Here is a 21,608-nt window from a genome sequence, read left to right as displayed (position 1 = left end):
TGGGACAGACATGAATTCAAATCCTTGAGGAGTCACAGACTTTTTAATATGTTCTTTTATGAAATATTATACATTTGCTGTCAATAAGTAAATGTTTGAAGTGAATTTGAACTTTTATAAGGGGTTTTTTTTAAACCTCTTTTCTATGGACATGTGAAGAGGACACTTTTGAAAAGAATATTTAGTTCTTTAGAGAATTAATCCCAGTTTCCCTAGAGTGAAATTAACAACTGCTTGTGTTCCTTTGGAAAGATGTTGGCAAAGGAATATCTGACTGGTCAAAATTAGTAAAAATAAAGAATTGTTGCATTTTATTTGAACATATCTTATGTACAGGATGTACAAAGAAGAAAACAGCTATCAAACGCCGCACTCAGTAAACTCACCAATGTATGGATTAGAGGTGACAAAATAAAGAGAAAAACCAAACTGAAACTGTACCGTGCTCTTGTAAAACCGGTACTTCTGTATAACTGCGGCACTTGGGCGTTGACAAAATCCGAAGAAGAACATCTGGATGCCTTCCATCGCACACAGCTAAGAAGGGTACTGGACATCAAATACCCAAAAAAGATCTCAAATGAATCACTCTATAAGATCACAAAAGAAAGACCAATCTCCCTTGACATTTTACAACAACGATGGCAACTTTTCGGTCACATACTACGCAGGGACAAAAACATACCAGCTAACCAAGCCATGTCGGGATACTTCCAAAAACACGGGAACCTTTTCAGAGGAAGACCGATCACAACACTCCCTGTGATCCTAAACAAAAACCTCACAACACTTGGACAAAGCATTAGTCTCATAACGGCAGGGGACCTTGAAAATCTGAGAACCCTAGCAGAGGACCGGCAATATTGGAGACACCTCACACAGGAAATACTGGAAACAGCCAAGGCGACCCGATCTTTCGGTCAAGACGCGAAAGGCAAATAAGTCAAGTCAAGTCAATATCTTATACTCAACACATGTAACTTTGTTTGATTTTCTTGGTTGCAGTATAATGTGGATGTCTGAGGCTACAGATTTGTTTTAATTTTAATCTCTCAAAAATTACAGGAAGTAGGACAATTTGAAATTCTACAAAATTCACCAATTTGCCAGACCTATACCACCAATTGACCAGTCCGGAAGTCCACCAAGCCCCGGTCTCAAAACAAAAGTCAAAATTTTTAAGAGTCAGTCCTCAGGGTGCTGCTGTATGGTACACAGTGATTGAAGACAACAAATGTCTGCAAAGAATCTTAAGAAGTTTTTGGCCCGATGTCATTAGAAACGAGGATCTCTTACAGAAAACTGGGATGGGCATAATTTCAGACACCATCAGAACAGAGGTTGGAGGTGGCTCGGTCATGTCTGCAGGAATTGAGGTAAACCTTAGGAAACCTGGAGAAGAACTGTATAAAGAAAACTAAAAGCCCAGGGTCTCAGCCTGCAGACTGCAACCCATACATCAAAAGACGGGGAACATTGGCAATCACTTGCTGTTGCCTCAAGCACCCGACGGCTTGAGGTTTTTTTTCTTTCTACTAATTGTTTAGTCTTTAAATTTAGCAAAAAGACACTGATTCACAAGTAATAATTTTTCCAAGCTGACTTATATTTCAAGAAAATGTGGCTCACTAGGTTCATGTATGGAGCCACAGACATTTGATGTCATCATTATAGTCAGGAATGCAAATGAAATCAATAAAATTGATTATCCATATGCTGGGACCAATGTGTAATTTCAGTTTACTTCAGTCTCCTGACTGCGTTAATCATAGAGGAGACACGAGAGCTATTTTGAACCATTCATCTCATGTATTCTGCTTTGCAGATGAGAGTGGAACTGTCCATCTTTGTCCATTCTTTGATTTTGTCTACCTTGTTCTTGTTTTGTCGACCTCTTTTTCTCCCTCCTTCTGGTATGCCCTATAATATTGTTTTGGCCAATGAGTCAGGTCCTGTCACAATAACGTTCTCTTTTAGATGGTGGCAAACAGGGGCTCCTGTGGACCTGTCAGTGTTCTTATTTCATTGAGCACACATTCATTTCTCCTGTGGTATGGTCTTTCCAGGAATTTCAGTATGGGGTACTTTTAAAAATTCACTTTTTTTTCTGTTTCAATCATCTAGCTGTGTTTTTTTAGCTGGATGTAAGATAGCTGTTGTAGATAATACTTTGCAATAGACTAGTGTCCTGCCCAGAAACCGCTACTGAAACTATGATTAACTTTGAATCCAATGACCCTATAGCTTCAAAGGATCACATAGGATATTTTGATGAATATCAATACCAATTTTGAAATGAGGTATCTGATTTGAGTGTTGTCAATTCTACTTTAGATATTTTGTTTCATAACCTCTTTCCTATCATCATCGTTACCACAGGCTTGATAAGAGTTTGGAGAAAAAGCCAAAGGCTGATGATGATGGCAGACATTCAGAGTCCAAGAAAGAAGCAACAGTCAAGGCAGATGGTGTTTTGATAGAGGAGGAGGCTGTGGAAACCGGAAACGTGAGTGAAGTCACTCTAAAAATTCAATATTCATCATATGAGAATTTTATTGCAGTTATGACGCATTTATGCATGTTCATAAAATGCTCACGTTCTTTTTTTGGGGGGTGATTTTTTTTGGGTTTTTATTTCCTTTTTTTTTTTAATTACAGAAAAATATATTTAGTTGATCCAGATTTTTTTCTCTCTGATGGATGCCAATTTGCATAGCCTGAAACTTTCTTATCTTTCTTTTTCTCTCTCTTTTGTTTGCTCTACAAATGTTTGCTATTGTTAGCAATATTTTTAGTTCCAAAATCAATTATTTATGGGGTCAGAATTTTGGAATCTCTTATTTTGTTTTAGAATTATAAGAGTTTAAAGTTTCACAGATCACTCGGATTCACTTTGGTCTATCCTTAGGGAGTGTTGAAATTGCTGTTTTGCCTAACACAAAGTACTGAGATTATTTCCTGCAAGGATCCTGCTCTTGTTTCCTCGCCAACAAATCCTGTAATCTTACTGTTTATTATGTTCTTTAATAACGTATTATCGTTCAAGCCATGTAAATAGTCCAAAATAGTTTGTTTTGTTTGGGATGACATATTTTCATATTGTAGTTGTCTTTTTGTTTTTGTAATATGTTTTTCAAGGTGTGACTTTTACTATGACATTTCTTTAGTAAACTGAGCTTTATAAATCAATTTCTATATCATCATCATCATCTATAAATGGACCAAGTATTTATGTAACCCAAATCGTCTTTATTACCTCCATTTCCTCCATTAAGATCATGCGTCAGATATTGGGAAGTGATTAATTTGATTGCATCATTTCATCATATCAAGAAGAAAAAAAAACAACTTTATCACTTCCTGTTTTAATGAGGAGCAGAAAAACCAGGATTTTCTGGCACATTTCGGTCTGAAACAATATTAACTGATATTCAAATTTAGCAACAAAAAAAACCCCAACCCCCTCCCCCCAAAAAAACAATGGGTCATGTTATTTGCAACTAAAATCACAAACTTTTCTTAAAGAGGCAACGTTTTCGTGCAGATTGATAATTTTTGATATTATGATATTTTTTTAATGGAATTGGTTTTGTTTGGTGTTATTATACAAGTTTGATCAGTTTTGGATTTTTCTATTTAAGAACGCCTCATTGTAAGTTAAGGTTTCTTTTTGTCTGATACAAATTAAAATTGTTTTCTATGTAAATAATGAATACTCTATTTCAGTTTATCGTTGTTGCTATGGATATGTGAATTGTGAGCACATACACTGAGATGTTGGCACTGCATTGTCAATTTTTATAACCATTTTACATTACAGGTAAAATGGTCTGTTATAAAAGAATACAGCAAGTCTTTTGGATACTTCTACATCGCCATCTTTATATCTCTTTATATTGTGTACATTGGGATGGACATGGGTGCCAACCTTTGGCTGACGCGCTGGACAGATGACCCATCTCTGGGCAACTTCACAGAATTACCCAGTAACAGTAGTGAAAGAATGAAGGAAAACAACTACTATATTACAGTCTATGGACTCTTTGGGATTGTGAAAAGTGAGACATTAACATAGATAGTAAAAATAATTTTTTTATGACACAGTTCTGGCAAAAAAAAAGATACACCTTCCTGCATCATTAGATACCGGTGCCTAGGCATTCCTTGAAGGAAAATAGATATTCCATCAAACAAGATGTCTGGTGTCAGCAGGAATCACCCATGTTGTCCAAAGTGAGCAAATTAGGGGTTAATAATCTTACCTAAAGAAAAAAACAAAAACGAAAGTGCCTGAAGCAAGGCTCGAACCGGGATCATTCTGGGTCACAGTGCAATGCTCTGCCACTTCACCCCCCATCATGGCAAAGCGGATAGGAAAATACAAGAAAAGAAATCATCTTCCCATAATTTTACATGTTTTTGAATGCAGCACTTACAAGCCCTACCTGTCGTTTTATGTTTTCATATATGTAACAATTCATTTTTTAATAGCAGCAGGATGTTGGCCTGAAGGGCAACCCCTTTACTGTGAGGATTTTTAAAAAATCAGGTCTCCTTCCCCAGTGTGACTGCAGTTCCTATGCTGATGAAAAGAGCCTCTCTAGGTGTTTGATTGAAGCTTTCCTTTGTAAATGAGTCGCCATCCAAGGCTACTTATAGTCATCTTACCAGATGTTTCAATGGCGATGATCTGTGTTGACAACTGTAGTTTAAAAAAAAATTAGAATACCTTTCTGGATGCAGTTTCTCTGGCATTTAATAACAAAACCTCAACCTAATGCAATTCCCGAGATAGAACTTCAGTTTAACTGTCTATCTGAAATTCAAAGATTTGCAATTACAAACATGAGAGATTGATTTTTATTTTATTTTTTAATCTGTTTTTTTTTTTAATATTTAAAAGACCCCAACAACATGATTAAAAGGAAGTTTACATTGTTTTTTCAGATTAATCCATCATTATCATCATCATCATCATCATCATCATCATCATCATTATTATCATCATTATCATCACCATCATCATCATCATTATTATTATTATTATTATTATTATTATTATTATTATTATTATTATTATTATTATTATTATTATTATTATTATTATTTTTATTATTATTATTAGTGTAGTAGTAGTAGTACTAGTGTTAGCAGTATTGTTTTTATTAGTATTATTAATATAATCATTGTTACAATTAATATGATCGTCTTAAAGGAACAATAAATGTTGGAATTTTTATTTTAGCAATTGGTGTGATGGGTAGTGGCCTCATCGGCAATGTGCGTGCTGTACATGCAGCTCGTATGCTACATGAAAACATGCTAACACAGATTCTACACGCTCCTATGTCATTCTTTGACACAACACCCATCGGCCGCATCGTCAACCGTTTCTCTAAGGATCTTTTTGATGTGGATGAGGAGCTTCCCATGACCTTCCACCAATGGATAGATTGCACACTCATTGTCATCAGTGCTCTGATAGTCATATCCTACAGCACCCCGTACTTCATTGCTTTCATTTTGCCCCTAGGAGTGCTGTACTTCTTTTTTCAGGTGTGTTTTTGCATGCTGTAGCCCTGTGCTTGAACATCGTAACCCATGTTATTATACAACTGAGATGTGCGTGGAAAACAAGTATTGAAATATCAAATATCAGTTTGTCTGGAAAAATGCAACAATTTTTTTTTATACTAAAAGAAAATATGATTTATGAGACTATATTTTTCATAATAGTGTCATAGTGACATTTAAAGAGTACCTTAAAACACAGCTAATGAATTCTTCTGAAAGCAAATAGTTTCTGAATAGGTCCATTTAACAGATTTTGAAAAAAAAAAATCTATATATTGTATTTTATATATTTATTTATGCTATATAGATATCCTGTTCTTGACTTATATAATTGTCTTGGTAGCATGTGTGGTTTTCTTGTATTTTATTTTATTTTAATTTTCAAGAAAATATGGCTTATCAGTTTCGGGACCACAGCATTCATATTTGTATACTAATTTTATGACTAAATTGTTTGCTGCATTCCTTCCTCTAAATGTTTTTTATTTTTCGATTTTCGATTTCCTCCCAGAACTGGGTTGATAAATTCTTGCAGTCTCTTCAATAATGTATGTGAAATGAAACCACTTGGAATTACCCTAACCTGGCTTTTTATCTTATGCCGAGATGGAATCAGTCAAATGTTCCTGTTTGGAGCTGATATTTTTCTTGTAGATCATCTGGTTTAGGTTATATGTAAATGTTAATTTATTTCTATAATTTGATAAAATTGAGCGTGTTGCTTTTAGTTTGAATCCTGCATGGGTTTTAATTTGCTGAAGGTGTAGGCCCTCAGTAGTACATCTCATCTCCAAAAATTATTGTAAATAGATTAAATAGGTAAGTTCCGTTATTTTATTTTGTCTGGTTGCAACGGCCTTATCCTTGTTTGTTGTCCCACTTTACTTCTGATAAAATGCGTGTTCTTTGAAAGCTGCGAAATGTTCATCCTCTTTAAAAAGTCTAATTTGAGACCCTGTGATTTTGTGTTTGTATCTTGCCCTGACTTTTAAGTAGTATGACTGGGTGGGGTTCCTGACCTCCGATATTGGGCAGGAAGGTACTAGCTGTGTCTTCTATCCCCCTGTATTTGTTTTCCAATTGCTTTCTGCCTTTGTCTTGGAATGAGATTACTAAATTTTGTCCTGATCCTGGCTGGAGTCCTTGACTGGGAGGGAAACAGTTGAATGTGTAGTTATAGTTTTGGGAGATGTTTTTTTTCCTTGTTCTGTACTGTTATTTTTTTTATTTTTAACATATGATTTTAAACATACACTATCTTGTGCTGGTGTCTGGTTGAATCATTTAGGTAATCTCAAACTAAGTACACTGATAGTGTGCTCTTGGAATCTACATTTGTTCCCTATTTCTACCATTCCCCTTTGTCTTACTTTTTCCTCAAGTCCTTTTTAATTGTACTTCTAGAATGATTTTACTATCCAATTTTCATCCTTTTTACTGGTGCTGATATAACCTAATTGTGTTGCAAGCGCCGTAATACCCTTAAAAATAAACATAAGTAATATGAGACCAGACCAAAATCAGATTAGGGACTTTTTTTTTTTTACAAAGAAGAATTCAGCAGGCCTGATTCAAGATGAATTTGCTGCTGGGTTGGAGATAAAAAATTGTGGATTGGTACCGAAATTTGTGAACAAATGTCCAAAAAAATAAATATGCATATTAACTTCCTGAAAATTAGAATCTACAAGAAAAGAGAGGGAGTGGAGATCGATTACAGGCATCATGGATGAGAGATTTAGCTGGAGAAATATTAAACATCAGGAAGACCTGGAAAGAGGTTGGCTGGGTCACTCAAAATAGATACATGTGTAAGAACTTTGTTGTCTATACCTACTGTAGATTAAGTAGTTTTAAAGTGTCACAATATCTCGAGTTTATTATTCTTTGTTTTGTATTTTTCATTCTTCCATAGAGATTTTTTGTGGCTACATCTCGCCAGTTAAAGAGGTTAAGTTCTAAGACCAAATCTCCCATCTTCAACCACTTCAATGAGACTCTGACAGGAGCTCCCGTCATCAGGGCCTTCGGGGCTCAAAAGAGATTTGTAAAAGATTCGGAGAAAAAGGTTGACAGCTTCCAGATCTTTGACTTTTACAACTTTTGTTGCAACAGGTAAGATTATTTTTTATATATTGAAGACACGTGTCCAAAAAAAAAAAAAAGAAAAAGAAAAGAAAACAGGCTTAAAACTATGAGATATCTAAATTTTAATGAGATGACTAAAATTAACCTTTTAGGCAGCTTATTACAAAAGTCATTTCATTGAGTATGGCTTTTTGGTATGAAACTCAGTTTCTGAGTCAGAAAGTCCTACTGTTGGCTGCAAAAATGTATCTTTGAAATAGACTCTTTCTTGCATCTATACTCTGGTGTAAAATTATGACCTGGCAGATAACAGTGTTGTCTCTGTCGAAAAAGGGTGTCATGTCTCCAACATGTTAAATGTTGCTGTTTGCTTTGGATCCCTTGCAAATTGATTTGAGCAAATTTAGTGGATGTAGACCTTTTTTTTTTAAAGATGTATAAATAAATTACGTCCTTCCTGCCTTCATCTAAGCATTCCATGAAGGAATAATAATAATCCCATCAAACGTCTGATGTCAATAAGAATCACCCATGTATCCAAAGTGAGCATTTGGGGGCTTCATAATCTTGCGCAAGGAAAATAAATGAAAGTGCCTGAAGTGGGACTCGACCCTGGGACCTGCTGGGTCCCATTGCAATAAATTTACGATCTTTTAATGGTAAGAAATTAATTTAAATTGAAGGTTCTGTTCCATTTTATTATTGTTATCTCTTTTCCTATCACTGCAACTCTGGGTCACAGTTCAATGCCTTAAGCACTACCTTGCCCCATTTATACCATTTTCCTATATCAGGAAACAAATGATTTGTATATAAGTATCAAAGCAGCCAATTTCTAGTGAAAGCCATGAGGTGAATCTGTAAATAAATGATTATCAGTGACAATAGATGTTGAAGTGATTTGTTCAATTCTTGAACTTATGGGTCCTTGGAAAGTTCTTTATAGTTTGACCAATGTCATAAATCTTCTGTCTTTGTCCTTGTACAGCTTTGCAGTCTTGTGGTATCACATTCCATTTCTGACTAGTAGATCCCTAGTTTAAGTCCCACAGGGCAGCACAATTTTGAGCTTTTTAATCATTTTCTCACCATACTCAGGGGTTAAATGAGTACTGGTTAAAATAGATGGTTTGACCCCTTCTAAAGTACACGTCGCTGCACATTTAGTTATACTGGACAATATAAAAGCTTACATTTATTTTCTTATTTTCTGGGTGGGGTTCCTGACTTTCCATAGTGGGCAGGGAGGTACTTACTGTGTCTTCTATCCCCCTATATGTGTTTTCCATCATGCTTTCTGTCTTTGTCTTTGAATGAGATTACTGGGTTTTGTCCTGGCACTGGCCGGATACCCTGGCTGAGAGGGAAACAGTCAAATGTATAGTTAGTTTTGGGAGATGATATTTTTTTTCCCTTGTAAATCATCCCTCTGTTTGAACTATATTATGCTTTATTTACATATTATATATGATTTGTAAACATTTCAGTGTATTCCTCTTAGTGGGGACCTGTGCTTGTATCTGGATGAAACTTTTAGGTGATCTCAAACTAAGTATTTTGATAGTGTGCTCTTTGAATCTACATCTGTTTCCTATTTGAACCAATTCCTCTTTGTCTTCCCTTTTATTGGGTGCTTTAATTGTAATTCTACAACTTTTTACTATCCCATTTCCCATTTTCTTCCTTTTTACTGGCGCTGATATGACCTAAATGTATTGCAAGCGCTGTAAAACCCTGAAAAACAAACAATTTTCTTATTTTCTTATAGGTGGCTGGGCATTCGTCTGGAACTTGTAGGTAATCTGATCATCTTGACATCTGCCACCATTGCAGTCTTTACTAGAGATTCTGTATCACCTGGTATTGTGGGACTGATGATTGTCTATGCTATTCAGGTAGGTTCCAAACCTGAGGCAGTTCTTCTTAAAACATATATTTGTAAATAAATATACGGTATTGATTTTGTCATCTTCAGACTGTAGGCAGAAGCAAAGATTATGAGGAAATGAGAGACAAATCAATAGCTCTTAAATAAAGTTTAAGAATATTTATGGCTTTTTCTATTGCTTCTCAGTTTTGTTGTAGGGGGGTTCCATCAAAATGGGGAAACTTTTTTTTAAAGCGCTAGTTTGGTTTGGCATAATAATAAGCACCTGATGAGCTAGGACTCTCAAGGCCACATAATGCGGTGGGTGGAATGCAAACTTGTTACCTCACAGTTATGAATTGAAGATCATAATTGTCATGCTGGATTATGATAATGAAATATGTGCAAGTTGATCACATTTATAAGTCACTTTTATTCAGATTGTAAGACCATGGGTTTGAATCTCGTTTGAGACATTCAGATTTTTTTCTCCTAAAGAACTTGTTTTACTACAGTCATATCTCCATAATCCGAACAACTCCAGTCCCAGCATTTTGTCCAGGTTACAGAGACATCCGGATAGAGCCTTCTCCAAGGACTCAACTATGTGCCGAGCGAGGCTCGAACCCAGGACCTTCCGATCCGAAAGCGAGTATCATACCACAAGACCACATAGCCGCAATTTTATAGTCAAATCACTACCTGAGATGGCATTTGTTGTTATGATTATGACCTTAGACTATGGTAATTTAAGCCTATCATTGTGTTAACAACGGGACTATACCTCCTTTATCACCAGTCAATCTATGGTTTATTAGAATTGTTTTTATTGATATATTTTTAATTCTTAAATTTTATAGTTGAGTCCTTGGAAAAGGCTCTTTACTCACATTCTCTCACTGTACTCAAGTGTAAAATGAGTACCTGGCCGTTAACAGCATTGTCTCTGTCAGAAAAATTTATTTTAGAAAAATTGTTTTATTTCTTTTGTTTATGCTTACTTGTGTTTACTGGTTTATTTGTTGTTGTTTTTTTCTTTTTTTTTGGGGGGGGGGGGGGGGGGGGAGGCTGGAAAGGGGATGAGATTCTTTCCATTTCCTGGAGGAACAATTTTTCACGAAGCTTGATCACTGAGTCAATTTCTCTAATTGAGAATTCAGAGGGATGTTGCGGCATGTGCTCTTTCTTTCATGAGATCACAACTCTCTCTCTCGTCTCTAATAGTGATGATAGGCGGTCCTTCGATGCTGTCATCCTCTTCATCACTGTCCTCATCCAGTTTTGATGTTGATGCCACACTGTGAATGATTTGTTCGCCGGTCAAGTCATCCATGTCAAACACTCATCAAAGACTTACCTTTACCCTTAATTGAAAGCAGTAGCCTTTGTATGCCAATGACATGTATATCTAAGTAACCAAGGTTGAACCACAGAATATCCAGAATATTGCAGACATTCTGCATCGCTATGATGATTGAGAAGGCAGGTCCAATGGCTGGATTGGATAGACAAGCAAGTTTCCTACCTGACTTTAATTGGATGTGACAGAGTGTTTTCATTTGGATTTCATATCAATTGTTTGTCCATTGAATTGGACCAGAGTAGGCAGACAGATGATGGAGTCAAAAATCCTCTATTTTGTAATGGCTTGTTCCCAAAATAAGTGTTCAAATCCGACGATAATAATTTTAAAAAGAAAAAAAACCGTCCTCAGGCAACCTGTCCAGATAATAGAGACATCTGGATTGTGGAGTGCCAGAATCGTAAAATCTCTCAGACCTTTTCGTTTTCTTTTGGTCAATATAGGATTTTTTATATGGGGCTATGTGGTCTTGTGGTATGACACTCGCTTTTGGATCAGAAGGTCCTGGATTCAAGCCTTGCTCAGCGCATTGTTGAGTCCTTGGAAAAGACTCTTTACTCACATTCTTTCACCGTATTCAGGTGTAAAATAAGTTAACAGCGTTGTTTCTGTCGGGGGGAAAAAATTGTATTATCGCCTAACAGGTGTCATGTCTCATTATTTATATTACGTGTTGCTGTTGGGCAGGGACCCTTTGTAAAGCGTTTTGAGCATGTTTAGTGGATATTGCACTATATAAAACCTCTATTTTTTTTTTTTGGGGGGGGGGGGGGGGTTGTTTTTTAAATTTTTTTTTTTTTATTCCAGATTATTTCGTTTGGTACTTTATTTCTTCATTGTCCTAAGAACTCACAATCTGATTGTCCCCAGATTACCAGTGAATTGAACTGGATGGTGCGCATGACCAGTCAACTAGAAAAACAGATTGTGTCTGTGGAAAGAATCAAAGAATATTCTGAGGTGGATACAGAGGTAAATACGTTCTGTTTCTATTGTTTTCAAAACACAGTGACCCAATAATTGGGTTTAGGTGACTTGCTCAAAGCCATGCAAAGAGTAATATACACAACTGGATGTAACAGTTACAAAAACAAAATTTTTAAATTCCTGAACACGGAATGTTTTGGGCTCAAAAACCTCTTCATCCAATAACATAAACAATCTGGACTTAACTAATGTGAAGTATCAAGCTTCTTCGTGTATAGTGCTAAATAACAATGTGAATTGAATGTAAGCTTCAATTTAATTACGAAAATGGATGGGATGGACGTTTTGGGTTTCCCCTTTATCAACAAACAGGATGAATGAAACACTACAGATGTAGTGTTTCATTCATCCTCTTTGTTGATAAAGGGGAAACCCGAAACATCCATCCCATCCATTTTCTCTGTAGTGTTTCATTCATCCTGTTTGTTGATAAAGGGGAAACCCGAAACGTCCATCCCATCCATTTTCGTAATTAAATTGAAGCTTACATTCAATTTCACTTTGTTATTTTTTCTTCGAGCTTCGAGCAGCAACATTTACATTACTCATGTATAGTGCCCACACTTAGCTTCAAATATGCAAATAACTGCGAACCATGATTTGTACAGTACTTATACTAAGACAGAGTGTTTTATGTGATGTCTGCATTTGAATTTTGACTGTCAACAAAATCAGTATTTTAATTTAAAAAAATGATTCACTGTCAATACACATTAAATAATGTTTACACATGTTAGTATCCATACCAGATTCCATTGTGTCAAAATAACTGCAGTGTAGATTTAAAATGTTCCTTTTTTAGATGATAATGCTTATCAGATTGTAATGATTTTCTTTATTATTTTATCAATATAAAGGCTCCCTGGCATATTCCTGATGTCTTGAGGCCTTTGAAGTGGCCTCAGGAGGGTTTCATTGAATTTGTTGACTTATCCCTGAGATACAGGCCAGGCCTGGAACTCATTTTAAAGAATGTCAGCTTTACTGTCCAAGGAGGAGAGAAGGTATGGTAGCTAAGTTGTTTTATATTTATATAAATTGAAATTTAAAAAAATTAAAAATAACATTTTTAAAAATAGCCCTCGAAGCTAGATTTCATCCAGTTCTGTGTGATATTAAACGTATAATAGCATTTGCTCAACACTCTTTGGATAGAATGCTAGTTTATTGCAAAGTAATATCCACCAGATCTAATAGACCCAGCTACCCAACCGCTGTTTGGTCTGCAGGGAGGTCTGAAAAAATATTGACTGCCCTCGGGATCAAGGCTGGTCCCTTTTATTTTAGGCAAAAGCACCACTGTTGAGCTATTGTAACCTCTCCAATTTACTCTTCTCATTTTTTCAGTTGGCACATGACACAAATAGGCTGTCGTACATGTACTTGCTTATGGTGATGACAAGTACAAATAATTTATTAAACTAATTCACATTAATCCAAAATAAGCCTTATAACTGCTTATTTTTATAGCTGTATTAATTTCAATACTCCATTAGATTTATGATTTCAGCTTAACTCTTTTGAGACTGAGGGGTCTTTTTTACCTCTACAAGCGTTGAAGATTGGGTTTTTTTAGATTAAAAAAACCCCAAGTTATTCATAAAGTAGTTGTTTTATCTTAATGAATTTAGATAGTAATTAATTTGGTATTTACTGTTATATATAAAGGAAACTTCACCACACTATCTCTATTTTAGTGATGTGTTTTATTGAAAATGTGTATTTTTTTATCTTCTGCAAAAAATCTGTGAAAATGACTTGTATTGACTTGTACCATTCAGCAGTAAAATGTTTAGCTAACGTTGAAGACGAGTCCTGCATGCATGAGCACTTAAAAAACTAAAATAATTTTCACGATGTACGTTCCCACAAAAATACGGGATTAGACTACACAGCTGACAACTGGTCTCGTCCATTTACGGATGCATCCCAAGACTGTTAAGGAATATATCATTTTTTTAATGAAATGCATTTGAGTCTTGTGACCAAATATTCAAGTAAAATGAATACATTTCATAGTCTAATTGGTGGTTCTCCCTAACTAAGCATTAACCAATCAGAATATTTCCTACCATTTATCCCGTTCCGTCCGCTTGACTATTTATTTCCTGTTAACAAAAGGCCTGAGTTACCCTTAGTATGTGCCAAACACACAAATAGGTTAGGCCCAGTAAGTGAGTATTTCTCACATTATTTTGACACAATGATAAAGGAATAACATCGCAATGCTTGACAACACTGCATTTTTTTTCAATCATCTGTGATAAATTTGTGAGTAATGCTCAGGATCTGTTGATTGTTTGCTGTGGGTGATAGGCAAGTACTTTATGTGGCTATGGGTCTTCGGATCATGGTCATCTGTTGATTTCAGGGGCAGAATATAATATATTTTAAAATTTAGAGTCAAAAATAAAACCACTGAAATGTTTATTTGATTAGTTTTAATACAATATATGATAACTAAAATCATTTTCAAAAGTCTATGCACTGTATGTTGATTGAATAACTCGAGACTCATACTATAAGATAAAAGTTTTTAAAAAGGCATCCTTATCATTAGCTTGACAGGCATAGCAACAAGAGGCCATGGAGGAAGCATCAATCACGCAAAAATTTTCATCTTCTTTAATCTAAGGGTAAAACCTTCATTATCAATAAGCAAATAAATGCATTATATTCTGTGTATGTACTGTAATTAATAAGAATTCGATGGAATATTTATTTCCCAACTCAAATTGAGCTGGTTCTGATAAAGGGATTCTAGTTTTAATCTATAAAATCTGCACTGAACCAGGTGGGAATAGTGGGTCGCACAGGGGCTGGAAAGTCATCTCTCACCCTAGCCCTGTTCAGACTGATAGAACCAGCTGCAGGAAGGATTCTCATTGACGGGGAGGATATTACAGCAATGGGGCTCCATGACTTGAGGTCAAAGATCACCATTTTACCACAGGTACAATCTTCTCTGCGAATCTTGATGCTTTTGGATGTATTTTAAGATATTTATAATTATCTTGATGAAGATTACCATAGTGAGTAGAGTCTGTTGTGTGAGACCCTTTTTTTGTAAACAGGAGGAGGAGGAAGGAGGACATGTGTATATATTATTTGTGATGATTGTGTATTGTGTACCAAAAAAAACTAACTAATATGGGAATATCATATTGATAAAGGGTATCATAAATTTTCCTCATGAAAAAACAGAAATGAATATGAACATTTTTGTAGTTCATTTCCACATGTAAGCCATTCTCAATGGACTTCCAACAAGTTTCATTTATTCTCCCAGCAGGCCTTGTGGTACAATGTTTCCATTTCATCCGGTACCTGTCACCTGTTAGATCTCCTTTTTGTTCAAACACTCTTACAACATCTGTCACTCCCTATACTCAGGTACTTATTCAAAACTGAGATGGATGGGGCGATGTATGTTCAATGCCTTATCCAAGAACACAAAATCGGGGCCAGAATTTTTGCCAGTCTCCCATCCAACCACTGGCCATGCTTAATATTGCTTGACTTTTGTCACAAGCCAAGACGCCATACCACTGAGCCATGATAGATACATTTTTTATACATACACATATTACGCTTCTTGTGTCTCATTGGATAAACATTTGGATTCAGAATGAAAGTGTAATATACATCGTATCGACTGTTGCGATATAATTCTCTTTTCAATGTCATGGCCCTATATTCTGGAATACCCTACACCCAGAAGAGAAATCAACAATATATCAAACTGTAAACTGCTTTAAAAACCCACTTTTTTACAATTCATTTTACACCATGCCGACAGTAATGTTTTTATACTATTATATTTTAGCAATTATGTTCTTTGCTTCATTGTTTTAACTTGAATATAATTTGTATTCTTAAAATGTAATTTATTATCTTTAAAGTGGTTTGAGATGTTTGTTTCACGAAAAGCACTCAACAAGTGTCATTTATTATTATTGCTATTATTGATATTATTATTTTTTTTATTATTATTGTTATTATTATTATTATTATTATTATTATTATTATTATTATTATTATTATTATTGATATTATTATTATTATTATTATTATTATTATTATTATTATTATTATTATTATTATTATTATTATTATTATTATTATTACAGTAGAACTCGGAAATAGCGAGTTCGACGGGTCCACTCCTGATTACTCGCTATTTCCGAGTTCTCGCTATTCCCGAGTTGCCAGGAAAGGTCACTCGGCCATACAAAAATATATGGAAAGACAATGTGTGTGTGTGTGTGTGTGTGTGTGTGTGTGTGTGTGCCGCGCGTGCGTGCAAATGACTATGTGTGGATAAAGTGGGGTGAAGGCGGGGTTGAACACGGCCTTCGTTAACTACGTAATGATGGCCACAGGTTGAAGTTGATCCGCCCCTTCCATTTCCATCAAGATTTCGTGTGTGTGTGTGTGTGTGTGTGTGTGTGTGTGTGTGTGTGTGCGAGTGTTTGTATGCACTAGGCATGTTTGATGAGGTAAGCAAGCGCATCACTCAATCACTGACCCACTGAAATGATGGTTCCACGCTCCCCTCTCTCGCTGATCGTGTCGTTCGTTAACGAATGTGACTCGCTGACCGATGCTGCGAAGTGAGGCATGTTGACATGTTGGCTGCCAGTGCTTACCTCGTGCGTCGCGTGGCACCACATTGGGTGAATAATTGACCCCCACACGCACACAAACACACACACCCAACCCCCACCCAAATTTGTTTTGCCTACTATGTACTCTAGACTAGGCTACTATGTAATATTACTCGTAACGAAAAATAAGAAAAGAAAAGAAGCTAGGCTAAAAATATTTAAATCGCCCTTGTCTGGTGTTTTGCTTTACTTCGTTCGAAGTCCTCGGCTGGGGCAGGAAATGCTCGTTATTTCCGAGTTGACCTCTTTTTCATACTCGCTACTTACATGCTAATTTTATTGACTCAAATAAGAGAAAAAAACGGGGATTTAGATTTTACTCGCTATTTCCGAGTTCTCGCTATTTCCGAGTACGTTACTTTCATGTTCTACTGTATTATTATTACTATTATTATCATTATTAATAATTCTGTTTATAATTGTTGTTTACAAGGATCCCATCATATTTTGTGGAACTCTTCGACAAAACCTTGATCCCTTTGATGAGTACGATAGTGAAGCAATTTGGACCGCAGTGAGACACTGTCACTTGGCAACATTTGTTGAAGGCCTGACTGATAAGCTTGATCATGAATGTGGAGAGGGAGGAGAAAATCTCAGGTGAGACCTCTTTTATCTTTTTAATCATAAAACTCTATAATGATTAGAATTAGATTTGACTGCGTTCAGGGAGACCATGTATCCTCAAAGGGGAGAAAAGTCAGTTTTTTGAAAAGTGACATAATTATTGTTTTGAACTAAAAGATAGGGCTAAAAACCACTGTATGTGTGTAAGAAAAAATAAAAGATTATAAAATACTGGATTTTGGACATTTAAAAGGATCTATTTGTGATTTTTAAAATTTAAAAACCTGTAAATTTTGGTGCATTTTTCTTTAAAATAAGTAAAGATATTCCCTAAAAATCTAATTAATTCTTAGATAACATTATTTTATTAAGAAATAGGCATTTTCTGAAATATGGACTCCTTTTTAACAAAAAGACATTTTGATTTTAGTTATGGCCATGCCTTCTTCTTCTTCTTCTTTCAGCTTGTCCCGCATTTTGTAGGGTTTCCATAATGAATGCCACATCTCCATGCATCTTAAGGGTTCATTGCATCATCTTCCTCCAGGCCCAATTCTTTCATATCGTCCTTTATTCTATCAAACCATCTAGTCATTGGGCGTCCCTTTTTTCTCTTTCACGCTAATTGTATATCCACCAATTTTTTCCTTCCCACATACTCCCTCTCTCGTCTCTTAACATGTCCAAACCATTTCAATTTTATCTTCTCTCATCTTTATTGATACATTCTTCACTTCAGTCAACCTTCAAATTTGTTTATTTCTCACTTTATCTGTTATTGTCCAGCCAAGTGACCATCTCAACATCCTCATTTCTGCCACCTCAACTTCTTTATCTTGTTTCTTTGTTGTCGCTGCCGTCTCTAGTCCATACAACATTGCTGGTCTTACAACTTATGTATATATTTTTCCCTTCAGTTTTGCGGAAATTCGTTTGTCACACATAACTCCGGTTAACTTCCTCCAATTATTCCAGCTTGCCTGGATCCTCTTCTTAACCTCATTGCCCCCATCTCCTTGTACAGTTGTTCCTAAGTATTTGAATTGGTGTGTCTCTGGCACATTCTCTTCTCCCATCTTTATTGGTGGTCCTGCTCCCTGTCATCTGATACACAAATACTCTGTCTTCGATCTGCTTAACCGTAATCACCTCCTTTCCAGCACTCAACTCCATCCCTCCAGCTCCTTTTCCGCCTCAGCTTTTGTATCATTTAAAAGTACTACATCATCCGCTTACATTATGTTCCATGGTGCCTCACGCCGAATGTGTTCTGTGAGAACACCCATTACTATTGCAAACAGCAGTGGACTGAGAGCATATCCCTGGTGTAATCCTACTATTACATTAAATGGTTCAGTTGAGCCAACAACTATTCTTACCACTTTCTTGTTTCCTTTACACATATCTTGGATAACTTTGATATGTTTCTCTGTTACCCCTTTTGCTGTTAGAGATCAACACTTAAGCTCTATGTGCAAATGAACTTGTGTATAGTATCAGTGTATTTCATGTCATAATCCCAATAGTGTAATTTTTTTTTTCTTGCCTCCTCCCCACCTTCATATCTTGACCAGTTATGGCCAAAGACAGCTACTTTGCTTAGGCCGTGCTTTGGTACGCAAATCCAAAATCCTGATTCTTGATGAGGCAACAGCTGCTGTGGACATGGAGACTGATGAGTTACTGCAAAAGACGATCCGAGAGGAGTTCAAGGAGTGCACAATTCTCACTATTGCACATAGACTTAACACTGTCATGGATTATAACAGGCAAGTCTTAAAAAAAAAGATGTGGAGCTTTTATATAGCACAATATCCACCAAATGTGCTCCAAGAGGTCTTAAACCAACAGCAACACTTAACATGTAGAAGCAGTGTAATGGTAGCATGTCTGACCGGTATTCAGAAGGTCTGAGGTTCGCCCAGTCAAGGTGGACTGATTTTTTGGGATGGCTTTTTTCTTTTTTTTTTTTTTTTTCTTGCTTTGTCTTGCACCTTTCATAACACTTGTTCAGATCTTTATCTTGTACCTGTGCCTGCTCCTTAATTTCTTAATGTAGAATCAGATGTGTTACATGTAAAGTGCTATTACAATTTTTTCCAACAAAGACAACACTGTACTGGCCAGGTACCCATTTTACACCTGAGCGGTGTGAGAGAATGTGAGTCTTTTCCAAGGTCTCAGCTTTATGCCACCCACAGCAGAACTCGAACCAGGAACCTACATCCATGAAAGCCCACAAGACCACAAAGCTACACATTATATTATACCTCTGAATGGTAATTTAGAATGTTACGTTCTTATGAAATGGTGATCAAAGTTTTTTGGGTGGGATCTTTTTGACCCCCCATGGCGGGCATTGAGTTCACATTTCTGAGTCTTCCTTACCTTTTATCTGTTATTGCTTTCCCCATACTACACCTGAATGCCTTGTGAGGGAATATAACCAAAAACCAACTCGATCTCTGCAATCAGCTAGCTCTTTGCCAATGGAGAAAAACATCCCAAGAACAAATTTTGCTGAGCGTGGTTTTGCATTTTCAACTCCAATTGTATGGAATTCTTTTCCACCAAAAACCTAACAATGTGAAAGTCTGTCAGTGCCAGTCTTCAAACGACATTTTGTCTTAAGACCAATCTTTTTTTCATTCTGATCATCTTGATTCTCTGTGAATTTTGAATTATATGTGATTGACTGTAATGGTGATTTTGTAGTGGTCGAATAAATGAACTTGTGTGATAACATAAAATGATTGTAAAGCACCCTTGGACACTATTTGTGGATACCAGCGCCATATCAAATAATAATCTAAGATGATCTAATGTCCATTTCCATGTTGCGCTCTGTGTTTGTTCTGGATTTAAATTGCTCTGAATTTTTTCCTGGCCCTGGTGGGGATCCTAAGCTAGGAGGGAGACAGTCATATTTATTTCCAATCCTTCCAATCCGAAAGCGAGTGTCATACCACTAGACCACATAGCCGCAATTCATTCATTATAAGCTGTGTTTTGAGATGGAATATATATGTTTTTGCCTGTCTGGCAATTGATTGTGATATTGAAGTTGAATCGAGTTTTTATCTTTCCATCTTGTTTATTTGCAGGATCCTAGTGTTGGAGAATGGAGAGGTAGACGATATAGACACGCCAGATAATTTGCTCAAGAAGACAGATGGGCTGTTCTACAGCATGGCTAAGACTGCCAACCTTGTGTGAATGTCATGCGACTTTGTATGTAAATAATTGTCAGTCCTCTTAAAATCAGTCTACCAATATATAAATTGGCATATATCAATGCCATTAATTTGAATTTTTTTAAAGGTCTTTCAGTTTTGTCATTTGATATGACTGTAAATGTCTTCCAATTTTGTCTGTCACTTAACTTTGAAAATGTCTGTCAATTATTCAATTGTATTAAAGAAATGTCTGCCAAGTACGCATACAGCTCGTACTTATTTGATTTTAGTCATTAATAACAAAGGAACACGATATAATTTCATAACAATAGAATGAGTATAATGAAATGATAATAAGAAATGAGTAGTTTACACTCAATAGGGGGGAGGAATGGTTCTCTACTTTTATAACCTGTATGGTAAAAAAATATGCTATCGTTGTACATGGACCTATTAAGAAGATAATTTCCATTCAAAAAAGTCATCTCTTTTAGTTTTTGGAACATATTCCCAAAGCCTTTGTCTTCAATGGCGATTGCAATTAATGACATTCTTCAACTACAGCCTTCATTACCATTTTAGATTGTTGTCATAAACGTTGATCACTGATTTGAAAAAGTATTCCATCACATAAGGTACTTATAGTGTTAATAAAATTCAAAGCCTAGGTTTATTGTCTTAGTCTTATGGTATTGAAACTTAGCACAGGGACATTTTACTTACGTATTACTTAATCAAAAGATTGTGTCATTTTGAAAATGGCTTTTATTAGTCATAGAAGCGGGCATTTGATTATGCTGTCACAAGTATTATACCTGGCACTGTAATTATTTGCCTACCATGCTAATTGATGTATGAATATTTTGTACTTGTATTTTTCATCAAAGTGCCATCAATAGAAGACTGTAAGAAAACTGAATGTATTTGAAGTACGTTAATTTTTTAATTTAATTTTGTTTAAATATATTGGTCAACGTAGAAAGAAAGACTTGCTTCGCCAGCTATTCTGACTACCAGAAACTGCCAGAAATACATGGTTGTATTTTGTTGTATTTTTTGTTGTAATGTTGTCTTTTTTTTCTTCTTTGCCTCTAAATAATATTTATCGTTTATTTATTTATTTATTCTTTCATTTATTAGGGGGTGGTATGGGAAGCGTCTTCCCCTCATTAAAGCTTTTATTACCCAATATACATATTTTATCAATGGAGCAATTCCATTATACATGTAATGACTTTTGTGTTGTTTGTTGGTACATCTTGGTTTCTTATCAAATTTTCTCAATCAATTCTGCCATTCAGGGTTTTTTCCTGACATTT

General features: G+C 35.7%; 1 protein-coding gene across 2 annotated transcripts in view; it reads left to right on the top strand.

Moving 5' to 3' along the window:
• Positions 1 to 20,551, top strand: part of LOC144968501 (multidrug resistance-associated protein 1-like) — a 63,581-nt gene extending 43,030 nt beyond the window's left edge. For both annotated transcript variants that reach the window (XM_078906934.1, XM_078906935.1), the window contains exons 21-31: positions 2,380 to 2,506; positions 3,821 to 4,058; positions 5,246 to 5,556; positions 7,490 to 7,689; positions 9,431 to 9,557; positions 11,763 to 11,864; positions 12,737 to 12,883; positions 14,674 to 14,832; positions 16,980 to 17,146; positions 18,688 to 18,882; positions 20,218 to 20,551. In XM_078906934.1, coding sequence (XP_078763060.1) covers positions 2,380 to 2,506; positions 3,821 to 4,058; positions 5,246 to 5,556; positions 7,490 to 7,689; positions 9,431 to 9,557; positions 11,763 to 11,864; positions 12,737 to 12,883; positions 14,674 to 14,832; positions 16,980 to 17,146; positions 18,688 to 18,882; positions 20,218 to 20,329 — 1,885 coding nt within the window. In that variant the 3' untranslated portion in view covers positions 20,330 to 20,551. The remainder of the gene's footprint in view (positions 1 to 2,379; positions 2,507 to 3,820; positions 4,059 to 5,245; positions 5,557 to 7,489; positions 7,690 to 9,430; positions 9,558 to 11,762; positions 11,865 to 12,736; positions 12,884 to 14,673; positions 14,833 to 16,979; positions 17,147 to 18,687; positions 18,883 to 20,217) is intronic.
• Positions 20,552 to 21,608: the final 1,057 nt, after the last annotated feature.

This window comes from Berghia stephanieae, chromosome 3, assembly GCF_034508935.2.
Source record: "Berghia stephanieae isolate SIO BIC M18660-M18661 chromosome 3, UCSD_Bste_1.3, whole genome shotgun sequence".
NCBI classification, from domain to species: domain Eukaryota; kingdom Metazoa; phylum Mollusca; class Gastropoda; order Nudibranchia; family Aeolidiidae; genus Berghia; species Berghia stephanieae.
This window is presented reverse-complemented; position numbering and strand designations above follow the sequence as displayed.